Raw genomic sequence first — 23,123 nt, 5'->3', positions numbered from 1 at the left:
AAGAACAGGAAAGGACAAAATAATTCAGTTCTATTCAATTCCATTCTATTTTATTTATATAGCACCAAAACACAACAGTAACAGTAGGGTGAAGATAGGGTAACAGTAGGATGATGGTGGGGTCACTGTGGGGTAACAGTAGGATGACGGTGGGGTAACAGTAGGATGAAGGTGGGGTCACTGTGGGGTAACAGTAGGATGATGGTGGGGTCACCGTGGGGTAACAGTAGGGTCACTGTGGGGTAACAGTAGGATGACGGTGGGGTCACTGTGGGGTAACAGTAGGATGACGGTGGGGTCACTGTGGGGTAACAGTAGGATGATGGTGGGGTCACTGTGGGGGTAACAGTAGGATGATGGTGGGGTCACTGTGGGGTAACAGTAGGATGATGGTGGGGTCACTGTGGGGTAACAGTAGGATGATGGTGGGGTCACTGTGGGGTAACAGTAGGATGATGGTGGGGTCACTGTGGGGTAACAGTAGGGTGACGGTGGGGTCACTGTGGGGTAACAGTAGGGTGACGGTGGGGTAAGAAGAGAACAGCCATGACAGGGATTAATGGGGCCTTAAATGTTCGGCTGTCCCACCGACACACTATTGTTCCTTTACAAAGACAGGAAACACACACATACCACTGTGTGATGTCCTTCAGGGGTGGAGTCTACACAGCAGTGTGGGTGGAGTTTGCAGCAGACAGGAAGTGCAGGCGCTTCCCTGTGTAAACAGAGCTGCCCTAAGATCAGCCTCCTGCTATTGTTCTGAGTGACTGCCTGGCTCGGAGGCTGCCGGGTGGGGAAAGTGTGAAACGGCCTCGTACCACAGACCTGCTCTCTAACAGACCTAGAGATCACCACGGCCTCTGCTGCATCGCACAGCTTCACCTGTTCCTGCTCTTACTGATCAAACCGGCTGTTTTATTCCAGCCTGATCTCAGATGCTGAGACGTGTCAGGAACAGGCAGGGACCACAAAGGAGAAGCTGAAGCTGAGGAGCAGATTCTCTTAAACCTCAAACCTCCCCAAAGAACAGCGTGAAGTGCAGCACCTGCCCCCCCCCGTTCATCTACACCCTTGATGCCCAAATATACAGACCTCTATCTGCCCTAGGGTGACGTGAAAATATTAAGCTGCTCAGAAGAAGATCCAAGTTCTTCATTTCAGTCAGAACCAAACAGGCCTCAGCATCAGAGTTTCTGCTTGTTTTTTAACCTGCGTGTTTCTGCTGTTGGTGCAGCACCATCGAACCTCAGAGCACCACCCGGTTACCATCCCAGAGCAGTTCCTCTGAGGTCCACTGGAGGCTGGCTCCACAGCGAGTCAGCCCCCACAGACTCCCGTGTTAAAGTTTCAGTCTGGTTTTTGTAACATGCACTCTACTGAGACTGCCTTGTTAAAAGTCTCAAATGACATATTGATGGCTGCAGACTCTGGTCAGTACAGTGTATTGGTTCTATTAGATTTGTCATCTGCTTTTGACACAGTCGACCACAAAATCCTGTTACACCGATTGCAGAATGAGATAGGAATTTCTGGAAATGTTCTTAAGTGGTTTTCCTCCTATCTGAGCAATAGAACCTTTTTCTTGTTTGCAAATAACGTAATGTCCAAAGTCATTCCCTTTCTGCATGGAGTTCCTCAAGGTTCAGTCCTAGGACCCATTTTGTTCCTGTTATACATCAGCCCCCTTGGTAAGATTATCAGTAGCTTTAATAAGGTATCTTACCATTTGTATGCTGATGATATCCAACTTTACTGTTCCTTCAATGATACAGAATTACACAAGCTTGATGACCTACGTAACTGTGTCTCTTGTGTTAAGGACTGGCTAGCTAACAACTGCCTTCAGTTAAATTCTTGTAAGACTGAAACCCTGATCATTGCACTGGAACAAAAAGTTTCTTGGATCAAACAATACCTTGGTCCTCTGGGCTCCTCCTCCCAGTCCAGCCTCAGAAACCTTGGTGTTCTGTTTGACCAGTCAGTGTCTCTGGACAGACACTCAAGACATCTGGTAAAAAGTTGCTTCTATCATCTGAGGAATATTTCCAAGTTGAGGTCAATTTTATCCAAATCTGACCTAGGGATGATTATTCATGCTTTTATTTCCTCTCGTTTAGATTATTGTAATTCTCTTTTTACATGTTTTAATAAATCTGCTGTAACTCGTCTGCAGCTGGTCCAGAATGCTGCAGCGAGGCTTTTGACAGGAACCAACAGAAGGGCACACATCACACCTGTTTTATCCTCTCTACAGTGGCTACCTGTAAAATTTAGAATTGATTTCAAACTTTTAGTCTTGACTTTCAGAGCTTTTAATGGACAGGCCCCCCAATACATCACCGAAATGTTGACCGTTTTTTCTTCAGGCCGCACTCTTTGGTCCTCAAGCCAGAACCTCCTGAGGGTCCCTAAGACCCGGTTTAAAACCCGGGGTGACCGGTCCTTTCAAGTAGTAGCTCCCAGGCTGTGGAATGCCCTGCCGTTGTCTCTCCGTATGGCCGAATCTGTTGATTCTTTTAAAAAGCAGCTCAAGACACTTTTATTCAGACAAGCTTTTAGTTAAATGTCTTACTTTGTCTTATCGGCTATTGTTATTTATTTTACTTGCACATTGTAAAGCACTTTGTGATTTTATCTGTGAAAGGTGCTATATAAATAAAGTTTTACTTACTTACTTACTTAAAACCTTCACTTCAGGTGAACAGCGTAGTGCTGAGGCTAATTTCATAAAGCACCTCTGAAATGTTCTGCTTTCTGTTGTTAAATCATGGCTGGCTAACAGCCTTTTGGTGCACTATTGCCACCTGTTGGTAATAGCATCTTCTACCAGATGACAGCAGACAAGTAATAATAAACCTTAAGGCCTAAAATCGAAGCAGGAACTGCTCAGTGTTTCACAAGCTGACAGCAAACGAGCTTCAGCTGGAATCTGTTTGGTTTTGTGAAACAGGGCTGGAAGCTCACCTGCTGAGATTCATCACAGAAATCAGGAACTGCTTTATTCATCAAAGTGTCTTTATTAAAGGAAGCATGGCGTTAACGCCTTCGGCATGAGACTGAAAGCAGTGCTTTGGTTTTTGCTGCGGGAGGAGTTCAGACCTCAGTTTGACTTGTTCCGACATGAAGCAGCTGATTGCTGTCATTCCTGTTTTCATTCCCCACATTCGCTGCAGACGTCCTTTCTCAGCCGTCTGGACTTTATTCGTATTCATCCAGAGACGGCTGCTCTGCAGCTGCAGCTGTTAGACAGAGTTTAAAGGAGTTTCAATTTTCGGTGAAATTCTGAAATTGCTGCCTCACGAATGAGCCAACAAAGTTAAGTTAAACATGCTGAGAAGCGTCCCAGGGTCAAAGTGCAGCCGGCAGCAGCTGAGGACAGAGGACAGACCTTACTGACATGCTTTCACACTAAATGGAGCACCTAGACTTTCACAGCAAACCTAAACAGACCGATTACTGACTGCCACACAGGCATGATGGGAAATAACAAAGTACAAATACTTTGTTACTGTACTTAAGTAGATTTTTCAGGTATCTGTACTTTACTTGAGTATTTATTTTTCTGACTACTTTTTACTTTTACTCCCTACATTTTTACACAAGTATCTGTACTTTAAACTTCTTACATTTTCAAACAGACTCGTTACTTTTTAACGTCAGAGAAAAGTTTCCGGTCAGTGCGCCGTCGAACATCAACGGAGGAATAATAACATATAAGAGACAATCGTACCGGCGTGTCCTCCATCACCGGGACTTATCCATCCAAAGACATTAAAGAGGCAAAACCGTATAATTAATGTCTCATTTATAGCGCTATAATCAGGCCGGACCGCCGGTGACCGTAAGCTGTGTTCGCGGCACATAAACAGCTTAGCTAGCGCTACTGAAGAGGAGCGAGCATGAAGGGAGTAACGTGTGGCAGGTAAATGCAACGTTTCTAAATGCTCAACAAATATCAGCAAACACACAAAGTGTGTGCAGTTTGTCACACAGCTAGCTAAAAGAAGAGCTGCTGTATTTCAGGGAGAGCAAAGAGAGAGAAGTTCACTCAGAGATGGAGAAAGAGGAAGGAGAGAGCAGCAGGTCAGCTGATCACAGCCTGCACACCAACATCATTTACTGCAGCTACAATAGAAAGCTGTGATTCTTCTCCCCATGCAGAGACACTACAGCTGATCTTAGGGTTCCTCCACCTTCTGAATCCCACTGTAACCCCTGAGTATCCTCATGTTGGTGTTTAGGTGGAGGCACAGTCACCCTCTACTATGGAGGACACAGAGAACAGAGCTGTGTTTAAATTCCCTTTAACAGTTTGTGTCCTACAGAACAGATTCAAGCTGAGAGCATTCATTAGAATTAAAATTTAGATTGGAGTAATGTTTGTGTTCTCATGTAATATTATTTTATATTATTACAATAATATATAATGAGGTTCGGTTAGTTTTACACAAAAATAGCAGGTAGAAACGTCCTCCAAAGAACTACTTTTACTTTCTTACTTTGAGTACATTTCAGAGTCTGTACTTTTTTACTTTTACTGCAGTAAAGAAGTTGAACCAGTACTTCGACTTTTACCAGAGTATTTTTTAACACAAGTACTTGTACTTCTACTTAAGTACAGAATGTCAGTACTTTTGCCACCTCTGGAAATAAGAGCGGCGTCTGAGCACAGCTGTGGCAAACTGGGCCTCGAGTGTGCGGCAGGAAGATTTTAGCACAGCGTGATGTTTAACGTGCTAACACCCAGCAGCACGGCCATCCACAGCCAGAAGGCTCCTGGTTGAGTCTCCTGGGCCCTTCTGTGTGCAGCTGCCATGTTGTCAGGCCTGTTAGGTTAACTGCTGGTTCCAAGTGAATGTGATGTAGATAAAGCCCTTAAAGAAAAAATAGGATGGTTTGTAGAGCGGTTACATCCACTTCATTCACTGCTCGTCCAGATAAAGGTCGCTGGAGCAGACAGCCACACCTGGAGCCCGTTTACACAGGTGTTTCTGCATCCAGCGCCATGTGACCCTCCAGGTGACATAAAGTCCAAGGCTGCATGTCATCAGAAGCACCGCGCTGCATGTGAGAAAAGCACAGCAGGAGTCAGCAGTCCTCTGTGATGCCTGCAGCTGTCAGCATCCATAACCACGTTCGCTCCCTGCCTCAGAATCAGCAGGTAACCTCACCTGCATGTGAGTCTCTGAACTGCAGGAGGAAACACAGTTTAATCCTGAATGAACCAAATCGGTCTGTGAGCTTTTGGACTGGCAGTTATCAAAAGTGTGGATGACAATAATCAGCACAGAAAAGCTTCTGAAGATATTAAACAAACTGTGGGCTCAGTTTTAAGCGTAGTTTCATCACACTGATACGTCATTATGGCTGTTTCTTTTTCACACTTTCAGATCTGAGCAGGTTTTTTCTGTTCTGTCTCAGAAATGCTGCTGCATTTGTTTGTTTGTCATCAGGCCTCTGCAGTCATTGTCATCTTTGTTTTTTCCTTTTAAGGGAGTGTTGGATCAGGTGTGACCTTTGACCCATCGCCTTCAGTGTAGCTCTACCTGAGGGGGCGGGGCCTGAGTAGCCCAGGGTTGTCAACATGGCAGCAGCGTCCTCCATGCTCAGTAAAGGTGAGATCTCTCATTGCTGTACTCTGATTGGATGGAAATCCCTGCTGGATGGAGCTTCATGAAGCCACAGTTTGTTTCCTGAAAAGCAGAAACAGATTCAGGGTCATAATTAATCCAAAGGAATGTGAAACCAGTGCAGAGATAATCCTCAGGTCTTCCAACTTCAGGATGTTGAGACGATGCAGATCCTGTGGCCGGTGATGTTTGCACACTCATCGAGCTGAAGAAACCTTTAACTCTGGTCCCTCAGATGCACCAGTCGCTGAAGCATCTGGGATCTGCTGTTCCTTCAGATTTCCACCCACTGAACAAGTTTAAGTTTGGTTTTCCTGTCTGATCCTGAACATCTGCAGACTTCTCCTTCAAAGACAATGTTACTTTGACATGAGCAGTGATATAAAACAACAGATGTGAGACTCGTGTAAGTGAGCTGACACTTGCTCCTGAAATAGCCGACCAGCTTCCCAGCACAGCGGTGCAGTCTTAGCTCCCTGCCTCAGGCAGCCATGTTGGATGGACCATCAGTAATGAGACATGTCCCTCATTCCTCCATGAGAGATGTTTTCACATGTGTGCCTCAGCCAGGTAATCCTCCATGCTGGTCTTTGTCCTCCTGATATGCTGTTTCCACCAAAGCCTTTCAGGCCTAAAGGAGGGGAGAAATACAGTTTAACCACAATGATAGTTTCTGAAATGTCAGACTTTGTCACCACGCACACCTTCCTTATTGGAGGGCACATGTTGGGTCCAATTTTGCAACAAATTCCCCAAATCCCAGACAGGCTGCGTGTCCCTGACAGTCATGGAGGCTGAGGCCTCAGCTCCCTCTTTCTGCTCACAGAGAGAAAATAGAGACGCTTTCTAAACGCTGTGTGTGCTCTGACATTTGTGTTATCATAGCTAAATGTGTGTTACTGTAGTCTGTAATTTGAATTCCCCGTCTTGACTGGGACCACCTACAGTCCCCTCATTATGTCCACACACAGCATAGAGGAGGTGTTGTTGTACTCAGGCTCCACCCTTCACCTGAGGATAAAGGAAAGACTGAGCAGTAGGCTGCATCATAATGATAACACAGGTGGAACGACATCACTGACAGTGTTTCTACCTTGGTGGGTCAAAATGTTCCCATACAGGAGAAAAGCTTCTCTTTCCTGCAGGCTGCATGAATGAGGCAGCGGATCACTCGCTGACCCTGAGCTCTGAGGAGACCCACTGTGGTTCATCTCTGCTCGTAAACCAGAACCACCTCTCAAAACGGCGAGGCTTTCAGTGTCATCAGTGATGTCACGTGCCCTACACAATACAAGCCTCAACATGGGCTCTGTCAAGCGCTTCCAGGATTTCCCAGCATTTCCGCAGCATCGGCTCGGTGCATCCATCCCTGCGTGGAGCGTTTCATAGAGTCACGTGATGGGTCAGAATAGCTCTGAAGGGAAATGCTGGTGAGCACCTAAGACCAGCCTGTCTGTGACTTTTAATACAGAAATCAAACTACAGCCTGCTTTGAAAAAAACAAACATGACCTCATTCTTGACCTTAATAAAAAGTAAACACAGCAGCTTTGGAGACGTTTAGAATAAAGAAGTTAGAATCTCTGCGGTGACATCACGTTCAGACCACCTCGGTAACGTTTCCTCTGTCTGGACTCCTTTCTTTTAGGTCTGGGTCTGGTCCTGGTGGAATTTGGGTACGAGTATGAAGGCCGCGATGGTGCACCGGTCAAAATCAAACCCAATGAGCGCTACGTCCTGCTGGCGAAGACCAATGACCACTGGTGGCAGGTCCGGGAAGACCACAGCTCCAGGTCCTTCTACATCCCAGCAAAGTATGTCAAAGAGCTGCCTCTGGAATTACCCTCTCCTCTGGACTTTGCTGATCCTCCTGGTCCTGAACCAGTGCCGCCTGTCATGGCTCCGGTCCCCGTTCCAGTTCCTGTCCCCATTCCAAAGCCTCTGGAGGAGCCCAGAACCAAGCCGAGCGATGAGGTGACGATCAGACTGACGCCCGACGCTGTCACCAGGCACCGCAAAAATGAGAACCGGATGTCCACATTTGGTGTTCCAATGGACTTCCAAGACGCGGTACCTCGGCATCCCAGCAACTCTTCGGCTAGTTCTGCAGAGACCGGGACAAAAGCGAGCAGCAGAACTGCAAACACAGCTGACAGCAAGAAGCAGCCTCACCTGCCGGGAAATGTGGAAAATGTTAGGGAGTCTGGGAAACTTCACGTTCCCAGCTTCAGTCCAGCAGACCCCCTGTCAATCCCCCGACCCCACGTCCAGCCCATCCGGGTGGAGACGCCAGTGGTTCCACCAAATAGCAATGTACACAACCCGTCCTCATCATTCGTAGGACATCAGGACGGCCATAAGTCTCCAGCAGAGCCAGAGGAGGAGCTGTTGGAGGAAGAGGCGAGCATGGAGGAGAGCGGCGAGGAGGAGCATGACTCAGTGAAGGGGGAAGATTCAAACCACATCTACGAGTCCATCCAGGACCTGAACCTGGACCTGGAGGCTCTGGTTGGAGGGAGAGTGAGTCCTGGAGCACCAGCCAAGGCCGCACCACCTGAGCCTGCACCTGCCCCGCCCCCCACACAGGTAAACACCTGCTACTGAAAAAGATCTTTTAATAAAGCCTCTGATTGGCCAACATGGCTTTGATGTAATGCAATATCTGCACCTCAGCCCTGGTTTAAAGTAGGACAGAAAAAAGGGAATAAAGTGAAGTTCAGAAACAGTTAGAGCAGTCCAGAATAACACAGAGGCTCTGTGCCGCTTTCAGAGGCCGCTCTCCAAAATAAAAGTCCTCTCTGATGTGTCATTTCCTGCAGCATCCACACAGGAAACGACTCAGGGGAGAAAAAGAAAGGCTGGTTCCACTTTTTTCTCAGCAGAGCAGAAACAAACTGCTGACCTTTGACCTCGAGACCTTCTGAAACCAAAGAAAGCTTTAGCTTTAATTTAGCTTCATTCATTATTTAAAATTATTCCAGAGCATTATTCAGTGATTTTGCTTCTTTTGATATTTTTGTAATTTATAAGTATTCACTTAGTATTTTGGTTGATTTATTTATTTATTGCAAAATTTCTGTTATTTTTAGAATTTAAATTTTTTAATTATTTATTGGATGTTTTAAAATATTTGTTGAAATGGTTTAAAATCTACAGAAAACAGATGTTTCTACAGACAGAGGTACTGAGGGTGGTCACCAGGACAGCTCAGGGTCTAGTGATGTCACAGCAGGATGTGACGAGGTCAGCAGGATGTAGTGATGTCACAGCTGTCAGGATGTGTTCAGGGTCGGGCAGGAAACTGCGAAAGGGCGACGCTGCAGCGACACCTGCAGATCAAAACAGGAGACAGGCCCACGTGCGTGCGTGTGTGTGCGTGTGTGTGTGTGTGTGTACACCGGTCTGACTGGTTTGTATTCTCACTGAATCTTCAGTCTAAAGTTTTGCTCTGTTAATGAGTAAAAGTGACGTTTTGAATCTTGCAGATTGTGGTTCAGTTTGTGTGTTTGCGCTGGTTGTGTGTCACTGCTGTATCACAGGATGATGGACACTCACTGACTCACACTGAAGCATTTAAACTGGGAAATACTAAAAGAAAAATTGAGAGCTTTTATTTGAACCAGCTTCAGCTTTAAAGCTGGGTGTGACCGTTGTGAGAAGCTCTTCGGCTTCCTTCAGGTTTCTGTGTGAAAGCAGAGAGATGTTCACAGACCTGCTGCATGCTTTTAAATCTGAGAGCAGCCTCTGAGCTGGAAGAAAATCAAATGCTGTCGTCAGAGGCCGTTATGCTCGCCGTTCTCCCCCCGCTGAACAAACCCGGGCACCTCTCTGTTTCTGATTTGTTGACATGAGTGTACATTAAAGAACCATGCCTAAATCCGAAAATCTGCACAAACACAACATTAAGACAATACATAAGATAAAATTAATTAACTAATTAAGGCCAAATGCCAAGGAGAAGAGATGTGTTTTTAGTAGGGCTGGGACTTTAACGTGTTAATTTCGATTAATTAATTACGGGGAAAATAACGAATTAAAATTTTTAACGCATTTTAATCGCACTTTGCACCCTGGAGCGTTTCTCAGTGCACGAGTTCCCGGCATACAGATTATATCGACGCACGATGTCCAAATTCAGCGGCCGCATCCTTTGAAGGACCCGGCCCACGTCCTTCGCAGCCCACGAAGACCACAAAGGCCGGAAGTGAGCGGCTAGCCTTCATATCAGCGTCACCTGCCCTCGCCTCTGCGTAGCTCATGTTGCCTAGCAACCATGAGTGCGAAGCACAGCTGTGTTAAAACAGCTGGTTAAACGGAGAACGAACTTTTTCTCCTTTTTGTGGTTTAATTTTAAGTCTTTAATTCAAAATAAGCTGTTAAAACAAGCATAACACATTTCAACATCAAGGAATACAGCTGAGCTAATGATTAATTTCCAACTATATTAAGTGAGACATTAATGTTGAATAAAACTATCCAGTTATGATGCTGAACTTTAATTTCAGGAGTTTGCTTATCACAGGAGCACTTCCACCCTTCATTGGTCTGTGTAGCAGACTGGTGGGAAAATAAACAACATTTTGAAGTTTAAGCTTATGTATATTCATTTATTCATCAACCAAACTTAAATTAATATTTATCATGTTAAATATTTAAATGATTAAAATGTGATTAATTTAGATTAATTAATTACAAAGCTCCTAATTATTTCGATTATTTTTTTTAATCGAGTCCCACCCCTAGTTTTTAGTAAAGATTTAAATGTATGTAACCTCTGGGCTGTGTGGATATGGAGAGGTAGGTCGTTCCATAGCTTTGGTGCTGCTGCAGCAAAAGCTCGATCACCTCTGTTTTAGTCTAGTTTTAGGCCTCTGTGAGAGCAGCTGGTTAGATGAGCTCAAAGCTCTTACAGGGGTGTGACTGATATAAAGGTGCCAGTCCGTTTAAGGCTTTAACAGTAAGCAATAAAATCTATTTTTAAATGGACAGGGAGCCAGTGAAGGGATGACAGGATCAGGGTGATGTGTTCATGCTGTTTTATTTTTTTTTAACCAAAGATGAGCTGCTGCATTCTGGACTACCTGCAGATGGCGCACAGATGATTGATCTATGCCAAAGTACAGGGAATTACCTTAGCACTTATTTGCTTATCCATTTTAAAACTGCTATCAAAAAAAACACCCAGATTTTTCACAGCTGTACGACAGTGAGGAGCCGGATGACTCAGAGTGCCAGAGGAGTTGCTTGAGGGGTCAAATTTACCAAAGCATATAACCTCAGTCTGGTTTTCATTAAGATTTAGGAAGCTGTTTCTCATCCAGGACTTAATGTCACTGCGACAGTTCACCAGAGGCTCCCATGGATCTCTGCTGTTCAGTTTGATGGGCATATACACCTGGATGTCATCAGCAAACCAGTGGAAAGAAATATTAATTTTCCTAAAAAATAGACCCTAGAGGCATCATATACAATGAGAAAAGAACTGAACTCTTGAGGCACTCCAAAAGAAAGCTTTGCTGTGGTAGAAAAAAAGTCTCCTAGATGTTCAGAGAAACTTGGGTAGATAAGATCTGAAGGAAGTCAGAACCTTTGATTCCGACTTCATGTTCCAGGTGAGACAGAAGGATCTCGTGGTCCACAGTGTCAAAGGCAGCTGACAGGTCTAGAAGCACTAAAACTGTGGGACTACCAGAGTCAGCGTTTTAAAGCAGATCATTAAAGAAGAGCCATCTTCGTGCTGTGACGTATTCTAAAACCTCACTGAAACCTTTCCCCACACACCATGTAAGCTTAAAAATGCCCGAAGTTGCTTAAAAACAACCTTTTCAAGAACCTTGGCTAAAAATGGTCATTTAGATATTGGTCTGTAGGGTTTTTCTTTTTAACTAGAAGCTGTACAACAGCACGTTTAAAGGCAGCTGGAACACAACCTGTCAGCGCTGATGTGGAGGTTCTATCTGAGTGGGACTCCTGTCATTTGGGAGAATGCTGCCGCGGGCCTTCGGTGCCCTCGGTGCATGAATCAGCTGTTACTGTGGAAGCCTGGAGGGTTACCTTCTGCAGAACTTGAAGACCTCAGGCCAGGTCTTTCTCTTCCAGGTTTCTTGGCTTTGTTATTTCAGCTCCTGTGAGAGCTCAAACCAACACTTCAGATTCATTGTCACAATGAAGCTGACACTTCTCTCAGGAGCTGAAATTTTGGATGGAGTGTGAAACTGAAAGGAAGGAAAATATGTCATCAGTTGTCGGCAGTTCGTTTCAACACCGACGGCCAGCTTTAGTTTTTGGTTCCTGAAGCGTGAGCGAGGCCCAAGGCTGTTGAAGTTTCAGCTGAAGTGGAGCCAACAATCCTGCAGTTCTGCTGCTGTTTTCTGGATGACCTTTGACCCTGGCTGCAGTTTAACAGTTTAATGTTTCATACAAGATTGACTTGTGTCAGCTGGTGTTTGAAGCTGCTTCTCCTCTGAGGCTGTCCTGAAGTCAGGTGAGGTGGCCAGTTCAGTTTGCTGATGTACGCAGTAAATGAGGTGTAGCAGGATGTTTTCAGTGGTCAGCTGATTTCCTGTTAGTCAGAGAAATAAAAGCTCTTCTTCCTGGTCAAAGGTCAGCAATAAAGTGCTGTCACCCTGCAGAATCTCTCCCGATTGGCTGCTGTTTCTGAGGAGTCATCTACTTCTTCCTGTTCTGGCTCTCTGGCAGCACTGGGCAGTACAGGCAATGTTTCCTGTGCTGTGAGTCCAGTCAGTTAAATGACATCTTTGAGTGTGTACTTTGTGCCATTTGCACAAAGTACACACAGCACAGTCCACTCCGGGCTGATAAAGGTGGGTCACCTCATAGACCGGATTTAAAAGATCTACACTGCCTCTGGATCTGAAGAGTGAAGCCAGTGAGGAAGCACCTGCAGGCGACAATAAGAAGCCCATACACGTCACTCATAGGTGAGTGTGGAATCCCGAAATTAGAATCACATTCAGTCTCTGATTGGCTGTTGAAATTATGAGTGTCTGTGTGTGTGTGTGTGTGTGTGTGTGTGTGTGTGTGTGTGTGTGTGTGTGTGTGAGTGTGACGAGGACGCGCTCAGTCAGGGACCTTTATGGAGACGACAGCGTGTTTTTACATCACTAACTGTGACTGTCGGTTCTTCTTCCTGCTGTAGAGCAGCAGGTGGCAGCATCAGGCTGTTGCTTCAGTTTTTGAATTCACTAAAAACTCAAATGTACAGTGAAGTGTGTGTGTGTGTGTGTGTGTGTGTGTGTGTGTGTGTGTGTGTGTGTTCAGCCTGTTTTCAGTGTATTTGAGGGTTTCTCCTGCTTCCTGAACAAAGTGAACGCCCAAACAACAGCTCCCTGTGGACCTGATCACACTGATACTGATACCGAGTCTGTGTGAGTGCTCACAGGTCGGCCGGTGACCGAGCAGTCCAAACAGGCTCCAGCAGTTCTTTCCACAGTACTCGCAGGTATCACTGAAAGAGTTTTATGGCTCAGTGAATCCTTTATTGAAGCTTTAAAAAAGCTGGAGACATTTTTAGAAAAGGCCCAAGACTTCTCATACAAATTCACAGTGACCCTGAAAAGATTCCTGATGCACTACCAGAGAATTAAGGAACTTGAAGTTTTATGAATTCCACATGTGATTCCAGGAGTTGGAAGGAAGACTTTAAGAGGTCCTCAAAGATATCCTTGAAAAGGTTCTTTGCATTCACGAAGATGTGAAGAAGTCAATGAACAGTCAAAGGAACAGTGATCAGATTCAAAAGTGTCGACTTCCAAAATCATTCCGACTGCCCATGGGAAGAGGGGGCGGGGCTACAGCCCGTGCAGGCGCTCTGCAGTCTGACTGCATGAAATACCTGGAGTTACAAATGGATTAAGACACTTTCTGGCTTTTTACTGATGAACTTTGATGCCGGACAGACTTTGGTGATACTGACACAATCACAGATGCATTATGGGTAAGTCCAGTCCTCCTGAATGAAACCTCTGGTTATGGTTAAAGGCGTTTTCAGTGTTTTCTCATGTGCAGCTGCAGCTTCAGAGCAGGAAAAGCAGGAGTGGACATTTGTTCAGGTTAATGTGAAACTGAAAAAGCTGTGCTGAGTTTGACTAACAGCCTGTTAAACACTGATCTCGTCTGGACTCATCAGGACATGCTGTCTCCGTACTGCAGAGCTCTGCCCTGGATCCAGATAATCACTTCTTCAGACACCTCAGAACATTTATGGGGAAATGCGTCCATGTCTTTTAGAGTGAGCTTGCTCCTGAGTGGTGATGAGAATTTAAATCGAAGCTGGCATTATGACCTATGAACATTGACGCAGTTGATTTGTTAGAAATACTTTGCTTTCACTGAGCACAGCTGGAGTAGCCGATGCCCAAGATAACTGATTAATACCAATAAAAATAAACTGCACACAGTTTAGTTAATGATAAGGCTCTTACACAGGGTCCACAGTTTTAATGACAGTGATGCAGATCAGTTTGTTACCTTGTCTGTCTCTAATGCTGCTGACAGACACAGAAACTCCACAGACAGCAAGCAAGAAAAATACCAGCAAAGGTAAAAAAGGTGGACTCAATTCAGGTCTCCAGGAATGCATCTCCATCACCTTCATCATCACAGTTTTATTGGACACCTGTGTGGAGCTGAAGGGACGCTCAGTTTTCAGGCTGCTGCTCTGAGGCCTGGTTGATGTTTCACCGTCACCGTGGGGACTCGACTTCCCCTCAGACAGGAAAACATCCAGATCACATCCATGATTAGATGTTAGGAGGAGGACTGATGGGTTAGTGAAAGTCTACAGGAAATGAGTGTGTTTGTGGGTGTGGGTGTGTGTGTGTGTTTATAAAACATGGGAGGAGGTCTTCCTGTAGAGCAACAGATGATTGTTGTTAATGAGACTGAAATCTCACTGCAGCACATTCAGCAAATAGCAAACAGCTGATTTTTCTCCTCAGCGTCTGTCAGCAGGTATCTGAGCAGGTACCTGAGCAGGTATCTGCCCTGTGACCTCACCCCCACCCCCGCCCCAATCACAGTGTATGACTGAGAGTGCAGGTTTGTTAAAGGTGGCAAACGATTGATGATGGAAACCTTCTCTCTTTCTGTAGAACCAAAGCTCGCCCGAGCATCTTTCGCCCATCTATGCCAACGTCCCCTCTTTGAAGAAGCCGTCTCCCCTTCAGGTCTCTTCTTCTGGCTCCACCCTCTCCTCCCCACCTGTCACAGACCTGGCCCCATCAACATCAGGCCACAGCCCATCATCTTCTACCTCCTCAAGCATGATTAGTCCCAACTCCCCGGTCAGCCCACAGGACAGGTGGCAGGTATGGCGACCTTTGACCCTGCACAGGTGTGTTTAGGCAGTTTAAGGCTGAAAAGTACTCAAGTACTGAGCGCAGAACAAAGTGACAACTGACAAAAAAGACGTGAAACTGATGAAGTCGGGGGTCCCCCAGGTAGAGCAGGTGACTCAGGGCAGATATTTGTTAAACTCACAAACAAAAATATAATATTTCAGCAGCACCACAGAAATACTTTGTCACTCATTTATTCTTCTGTCTCAGAGGGTGTGTGTGTGTGGGGGGGGGGGGGGGGGGGGGGGGGGGGGCATAGAGCCTGATTGGTTTAAATATTATCTGAAGTTTCTCTGTAAAAATTCTTCTTCTGTGGTGTACAGCAAGGATCTATTTTGGGCCCATTACTGTTCTCTATATATTTAACCCCTGGTGCCAGGTTTTAGTAAGTATAACCTGTCCTTTTATTGCTTTGCTGATGACATTCAGATTTATTTTCCTATAAATCTAATGCTCCCAGTCCATTGCAGATTTTGTTAAACTACATTAATGACCTAAATATTCTTCATCTAAAAGGGCACATATTATTCAAAATCCAATTTTTTAGCCCCTAAATACATTTTGTTGTGTACTTTGACTGTGTAGGAGTGCAGGAATGTAAATGCATTCTGTTCAGTGCTGCGGAGATATCTTTATATTTGTTTTGGGTCATATTTTGCAGTTTTCTCTATCCGGTTGTTAAGTGATGACATAGAATTCCATTTCCGGGTCCAAACTGTCACGTGATCAATATGCCACAATGCTGTGTCCCTGGTTGTTTTAACCGATTTGACTTGAAAAAAAACAAAAAAACCACTCAGTTGTCATTTTACCGATGAGAAAGAGAAGCGGAAATGTGTGAACAGTCATTGGTTCTGCCATTGGTGTTGATTTAGGAGCATTTGGACCCGGAAATGACGTCAGACTTGAAGACCGGATTCACTGTTAGTTTACGTCACAGTATTTGCTGTGGAACTGCTAAACAAGGACACGGACTTCTGGCTTACTGAATTTGTGAATCCGCCATTTTTTTCTTGCAGTGATTTTGTAGTCCAAGTTCAGTTATGCCGACATTGCAAGTAGACAAGTCCAAATGTTCGGTTGTTGGGTGTGTTAACCCACACGATTCCTTACATTGCCCCCCGGCATCAGAACCTCTTCGAAGTACTTGTCTCTCTGCCGGTAGATAATCAAACTACAAAAATGGCCAAACGGGGTGGAGTGGAATGCTCTGCAAGCTGAAGGGTGGTGGGACGTGAAATGTCTCATTTACATTTAAAGAGACCACACCAAAACAAGCTGCTCTAAGACGCACCTCAGAACAGGGGTAAAAGCAGGATATGTGTCCTTTAAATGTCTTACTTTTTTTTTAATTAAAGTGTTTCAGGTGTTTTCCTTCACAATAAATTGAACACTCCTCACAGCTCCTCATCTGACTCACACCAGAAACAAACATTTGAACCATCGCGTCACTGTAGAAGTGACTGATTTCTGTCAGCGTGGGGTCGAACTACCAGGACGTGGGAGGACGTGTCTATGAGCAGGGGCACGTGCCCTGTTCCTCAGTAATGTGAGCTTTAGCTGTGGAACAAAGCTAACATGCTCGTATTACAGCTGATCAAACTTTCATTACCTGTGTGAGCTGCAGGGACGGGAACGCAAGTGAAAGATGCAGCAACGACACCGAAGCTAACGAGCTGTTAGCAAAAATGCTGCTTAGGCTGAAGCAGAGAAATATCAAAGATGCTTTTTTACATGAAAAGTGAAGTGAAAGTAATTTTTGTTCTGTTCTGTTTGTGTGGCTCTTTAATGCTTTTATTTGTGTGTCAACCTGTTATAACCTGCACACAGTTACAAGTTTTAGCATCAGGAGTGTTTAAAGAGGGACAGCTGTCAATGTATTCATACAGCACACTCAAACAACAGAGTGGATCACAGTGCTTCACACGCAGCCAAAAATAACACACATTAATAATGTATTAAAATAATCAGAAGATATCAAGATTGAGCTCAAATTAAAGCCTGGAGAGCAGACACGAGTCTTAAAAGACTTAAAGGGCTGTTTGGGCAGTTCTAATATGAAATGATATTCCAGAGACTCGGGCAACAATTGGTCACCCCGTCTTCCAGTCTGGATCTAGGAATATTGAGGATCACCTGAGTAGCAGGCCTCAGTGCTCTGACAGGAGTGTGAACGTGAATAAGATCAGACACATGCAGAGATCTCAGCTTATATCAACTCTTAACATTAATCCTAAAATTGACAGGAAGCCAATGAAGTGAAGCTAAAACTGGACGAATATGCTCATGCTTTCTCGTCCACATTAAAAATTAATCAGCAGCATTTTGGACCAGCTGAAGACGACTGTGTTAAACCTACATATGAAGGATTACAATTATCCAATCTTATCAAAATAAGAGTATGTATGACTCTTTCAAAGTCATTATAAGAAAGACAGGGCTTCACTTTGGCCAACGACCTCAACTGGAAAAAATATTTTTAACCACAGAACTGATGTATTAATGTTAAAAGAGAGTCGATGATCACACCGAGATTTTTAACAGACTGATGGATGCATGACTCTGGGCGACCAAGAGAGGCAGCAGAGTCCTTAACCTGTTCTCCACAGCCAAACATAACAATCTGTTTTGCTTTCATTAATATATTAAGGAATCAGAAAATATCACACATGCATGTGTGGCCTCAGAGGCAGAGACAGGCTTGTGTGTGCGCGGTCTCTCTCCCTCCCTGAGCCCGTACTGCTCTCTAACCGTAACATCTTCATCCTGCCACTGTCTACACATAAACAGAGTCTGGGTGCTGCGAGTCGGCCTTCATCATTTGGTCTTGACCAAGCTGGTTTTTCACGACCCAGATTCCTCTCATCAGCGATAGAGCCATAAAGCTTATCTTCTTCCTGATGTTTTCATTAGTCATACAGAGCAGTCTTGTCCAGACTAATAACAGAACACGGTGATGTTGGTGATGTTTTAATTGTACATACTGTGGCCGAACCTCCAAGATAAGATGCACTGAGACTGAAAAGTTAGTCTGGCACTTTCCCTCTGTGGCTCTCTGTCTAATGTATTATTTCATTGTTTATTATTTGTTTATTAATTCACTTACTGGAGTTTACTTTTAAACATTTGTCCTTTTATTCATTGAGTAAAAAAAAAATCCCTAACAGGACGCTGGATCTGTTTGTGGTATCAGTGAGTTTGATCACTAAAACTGAGCACACAGAAAATCCCTTGTTGTCATTTTATAATACAAGTGTAGGAACTACATTGATTGATTGATTGATTGATTGATTAATTTATATAGCGCTCAACAACAACCAACTAAGGTGACCAAAGCACTTTACAGTAAAAATTGCATCAAAGAAAAATACAATGAAAATTACATCACTGAAGAAATACACAAAGAACAAAACACCAAAACAAACAAAAACAAAAACAAAAAACACCAAAAAATGCCATTCCACTACATGGTATTAAAAGCCTGTCTAAAAAGATAAGTCTTAAGCTTAGATTTAAAATTTATCTGGCCAGAAGTTAATCGAAGATCTAACAGGAGGTTGTTCCACCCCAGTGTTTTAACCTAGTTCTTGGAACATCTAATAAAAGGTAACTGGATGACCTCAGAGATCTCCCATGTACAGGAAAACTTAAAAGCTCAGATAAATATGGAGGGGCTAGCCCATTTAATGCTTTAAAAACAAACATTAAGATCTTAAACTCAATTCTAAAACGGACAGGAAGCCAGTGCAAAGAGAATAGAACTGGGGTAATGTGCTCACGTCTAGAGGTGCCGGTTAAAAGGCGAGCAGCTGCATTCACCAATATAAAGACATTACAATAATCAAGTCTAGAACTGACGAATGCATGAATGGCCTTCTCTAAGTCAGTGCGGTTTACAAAAGATTTGACTTTAGCCAGCAAACGCAGATGATAAAAACTAGATTTGACTACAGAGTTGATTTGTTTATCAAAATTAAACTCCTGATCAAATATTACCCCGAGGTTTCTAACTGTTTTGTTTAACTTAAAAGGCAGGGCACTGATGTCTGTGGTTGCAACGTCACCAAATAAGATACATTCAGTCTTTTGATGGTTTAAAAGCAAAAAATTTTCACCCAGCCACTGTTTAACAGCAGTTATGCAGTCTACAAAAGATAAAACCGTGTTAGTAATATTTGGTTTGAGAGACAAATAGATTTGAAGGTCATCTGCATAACAGTGAAAGGACATGTTATGCGCAGATATAACCTCCCCTAATGGCAACATATATAGGGAAAATAAAAGAGGACCGAGGATGGAGCCTTGTGGTACTCCACACAGAAGAGGAGCACAAGAGGAAGATATGTTGTTAATCATGACAGAGAATGTTCTATCTGTCAGATACGAAGTGAACCACTTCAGTGCAGTGCCACGAATACCGACAAGATGTTTCAAACGAGACAAAAGGATAGAATGGTCGACCGTGTCAAAAGCTGCTGTAAGGTCTAATAAAACCAGGACCACAGGGCACTTACTATCTACAGACACAGCATTATCATTATGTATTTTCAATAAGGCGGTCTCAGTACTGTGCCTCGATCTAAAACCCGACTGAAATTTTTCGAGAATAGCATTTGAGTCTAAAAATGCCTGTAACTGTGTAAAAACAATCTTTTCTAAAACTTTTGAGAGAAAAGGTAAATGAGAAATCGGTGTAAAATTAGACAAGATTGATGAATCAAGGTGAGGCTTTTTAAGAAGAGGCCTCACAACGGCATGTTTAAAAGCACTAGGTACAGGTCCTAAATTAAGACAGGAGTTCATAAGAGTTACAAGTACAGAACCAACAGTGTTAAAAACCTCCTTCATTAATTTAGAGGGGAGGCAATCCAGAGGGCAGTTGGTAGGTCTCATATGGTGAATTAACTCCTTCAAGAAAGATAAGGACACTGGTTCAAACTGCTCAAAAACAGTTGAAACAGGACTAATAGAAAGATCAGAACTATTCAGCGTGCCAGAAACAGAAACATCCAAAGAAACAAACGTAGTTACATTCACAAAGATCCCTGTGAGCTCAGCTAAGCAACAAACCAGTTAAAACTATCAAATTTAACGAAACCAGATCCCAATAATCAAATACAGAATATTTAAGAGTGCACAGAACAAGCCCAGGATGGGACAGCTGTGTGGGGAGTTGTCATGGTCCTGGGCCATGTGCCCAGCGTTTTGTGTTTAGTTCCATTTTCACTCAGTTTTTGTTATTCCTAGGGATGGAAGCTCAACCCTGAAGTTTCGACGCTGTGTCGAGCTTCCGAAGCGCAGGTGTTTCAAAACACTGCTCCGAAATCTGGTTCAAAACACCTACATCACGTGACCGTGGCTAAGTGAGGCTTTTGCCGTTTCACTCCTGCTGTTTTCAGGCGGCCGCGGCACCGAGATTCATTTGTCTTTTCTTTTTTTTTTAATGAATCTGCCATTTTGGGCTGGACCTTGTAATTGCTGAATGAATGTAGCACGGTGGTGCAGTGGTTAGCATGGCTGCCGCACAGTTAGAATACCATCTGGAAGGCCTGGGTTCGATTCCACCTTGGCCCAGGCCCCTCCCTCCCTTTGTGTGGAGTTTGCATGTTCTCCCTGTGCTTGCGTGGGTTTTCTCCGGGTACTCCGGTTTCCTCCCACGTTCCAAAGACATGCACTTACTGGGGTTAGGTTAACTGGCTACTCTAAATTGCCCATAGGTGTGAATGTGAAAGGTTTTTTTTTCTCTCTGTGTTGGCCCTGTGACAGGCTGGCGACCTGTTCAGGGTGCCTCTCGCCCTATGACAGCTGGGATAGGCTCCAGCCCCCCTGGGACCCTGAACAGGATAAGCGGAAGCGAATGAAAGGATGGACACGCGCACGTATAACTGATTATTGCTACTGTGGACGGTGAAGAACGAAGGAGGCGATCCGTTCACAAACAGGAGAAAGATTTTCAACGACCTGAGCGCACACAGGGACAGCTGACTGTGGGGCTGAGACCCTCCATCCTCCACTTGTTTCTGACCTCTGTTTATTCTCAGAGCCATCAGGGGAACTTCCCCCAGTCTGACCTGCATCCACCCTCCGCTCAGTGTCCTCCTCAGTCATGCTGATCACCACGATCGCTGCAGAAGCCTAAACCCAATCATTAAATTGAGCTCGCACTGCAATATTTGCCGGTGACGTGGCTGTTTAAGGTTTTCATTAACAAACTGCATGAATGTGTGTAACTTATAGTTGAAGCGTATCAGTAGGATTCAGCTTCAGGGGGCGCAGTGACTGACTGGACGGGCCTGAACGGTGAAACCCGTCCATCAGCTGACGCTGGAACCTGTGACCCGCAAACTGCACAGCAGGAGGATTCCTACTGAAGACCAATATTTGTAATCAAGAAAAACGGCGTCTATGTGATCTGTTTCTTAATTCTCAGGACAAATGAGTTTTCCTTTTTTATCCCCACTGAGGTTTCTGTGTAAATGTCCCATAAACAGCAGGAGAAAGGCTGCAGGTTCAAATCCTCAGACAGAGTCAAACATCACGCTCATGTCACAGATACAGACTGTGGGCAGTTATCACAATAAACAACATTTTTCTCACTATTTTTATTTTATAAATTGGTTTGTGTGTTAGTGAATTAATAAAAACTGTAACAGACTCACGGATGTTAACAGAGTGAAAACAGTCACAGCTGCTGTCTTTAACAGTCTCCTCGTTTCTCCAACCATGTGCTGATCATAATTATTGATAGTCAGGTATAAGCAGGAGCTTTGTTTGGACTTGTGCAGGGAGCGTCTGCGTCATTGTTTCATTGAACAGCATTATCAAGATGTGGTGATAACAAGATTGGCCAGCAGGTGTCACTGTGCTAATGTGTTTCAGATTGTTTTCGAAGCTTCGATACAATTTCGGCACAAATGCTTCGAATGCTTCAGTGTTTCACAAAGCCTCGTTTTGCCATCACTAGTTATTTCCTAGTTTGTTCTGGTTTTGATTATTCATCTTAGGTTCCTGTCTTGTTAGTTATGGTTTAGGTCCTTTTGTTCTGGTCTCCCCTGCATCTCTGTCCTGTGTCTGTGTGTTTCCTGTTTTATTTTGATAGTCCTGTGGTCCTGGTGCTTTGCATTTAGTTTTGCTCCCCCTTCTCTCGTCTGGTTAATTACATTCAGCTTTGCCCCTCACCTGTTGCCTGTTCCCTGATTACCTAGTGTGTGTATTTAAGTGCTCTTGCCAGCAGCTGTTCCTTGTTGTGTCATTGTCAATGGTCCTTAGGTTAGTTCTGGCTTCTGTCCTGCTCAGTTTATTTGTACCAGTTGTTTTCCTTTTCAATAAACCTCATTTAAGTTCAGCTTATGTTTCTGAGTCCTGCATCTAGGGTCCGCCTTTGCCTGCCTGCCACAGCAACCATGACAGGGAGTAAGGATACATTTTTATAATTAGTCATTTTTGAGGTTAAATAACAAAAAAACCTTAAATGCCTTCAAAATAAAACAGAAGTTAAAAAAAGGACTTGGATTTTGGAGGTTATTCCAGACTTTTCCATTTGAGATGTTAGCTGTTGATTCCTTAATATGAATATGAGTGCATCTGAATGCACCTTAATCTGCCCGACTGTGCTGTTTGTGCAGGGCCACACTGAGCAGGACAGCGGGAAGCATCCTGTAACCAACCATATGTCCAACCCTCGTGGTCCTCCATCGGTGCCGGCTAGGGACATGGACCGCTCCAAGGGGAAAGAAGGGGGTCAGCTGACATCCCCTTCCCTTGTCCTCTCCCCCGCCTCCCCTCAGGTAGGAATCACTGCTGCTCCATTATCAGGTGCTCATCCTGATGCTGACATCCGCATACTTCCTGTCAGGGCTCTTGTGGTTGGGAGGAGATGTTTGACGAAGTCTCAGGAAGACCTTACTACTTCAACCGCAGCACAGGAACCACATCCTGGACTTTACCAGAGGCCCTGTCCCCATCACCCCCACCTGGATCTGCAACCCACAGGAAGCACGAGAGCAGCCCGGTATGATCCAGCTTAAAAAGATCATTGCAGACTGGAATTACTCTAAAGGCTCCTAAATCAAATTCAGTGATGAAATATGTCACTTCAAAAAGTGAGAGAGAACCCACAGCAGGAAGACCTCATT

At 44.4% G+C, this 23,123-nt stretch overlaps 1 protein-coding gene across 4 annotated transcripts in view; it reads left to right on the top strand.

The window, feature by feature from the left end:
• LOC115784497 (rho GTPase-activating protein 12-like) overlaps window positions 1–23,123 on the top strand; it is a 34,940-nt gene that overhangs the window by 3,519 nt on the left and 8,298 nt on the right. For 2 of the 4 annotated variants that reach the window (XM_030735734.1, XM_030735732.1), the window contains exons 2-6: window positions 5,494–5,615; window positions 7,278–8,215; window positions 14,743–14,958; window positions 22,614–22,775; window positions 22,844–22,999. In XM_030735734.1, the coding sequence (XP_030591594.1) occupies window positions 5,585–5,615; window positions 7,278–8,215; window positions 14,743–14,958; window positions 22,614–22,775; window positions 22,844–22,999 (1,503 nt within the window). In that variant the 5' untranslated portion in view covers window positions 5,494–5,584. The remainder of the gene's footprint in view (window positions 1–5,493; window positions 5,616–7,277; window positions 8,216–14,742; window positions 14,959–22,613; window positions 22,776–22,843; window positions 23,000–23,123) is intronic. The other 2 variants (XM_030735736.1, XM_030735735.1) reach the window with 2 other exon arrangements.

Source organism: Archocentrus centrarchus, chromosome 8 (assembly GCF_007364275.1).
Source record: "Archocentrus centrarchus isolate MPI-CPG fArcCen1 chromosome 8, fArcCen1, whole genome shotgun sequence".
In the NCBI taxonomy this organism is placed as follows: Eukaryota; Metazoa; Chordata; class Actinopteri; order Cichliformes; family Cichlidae; genus Archocentrus; species Archocentrus centrarchus.
This window is presented reverse-complemented; position numbering and strand designations above follow the sequence as displayed.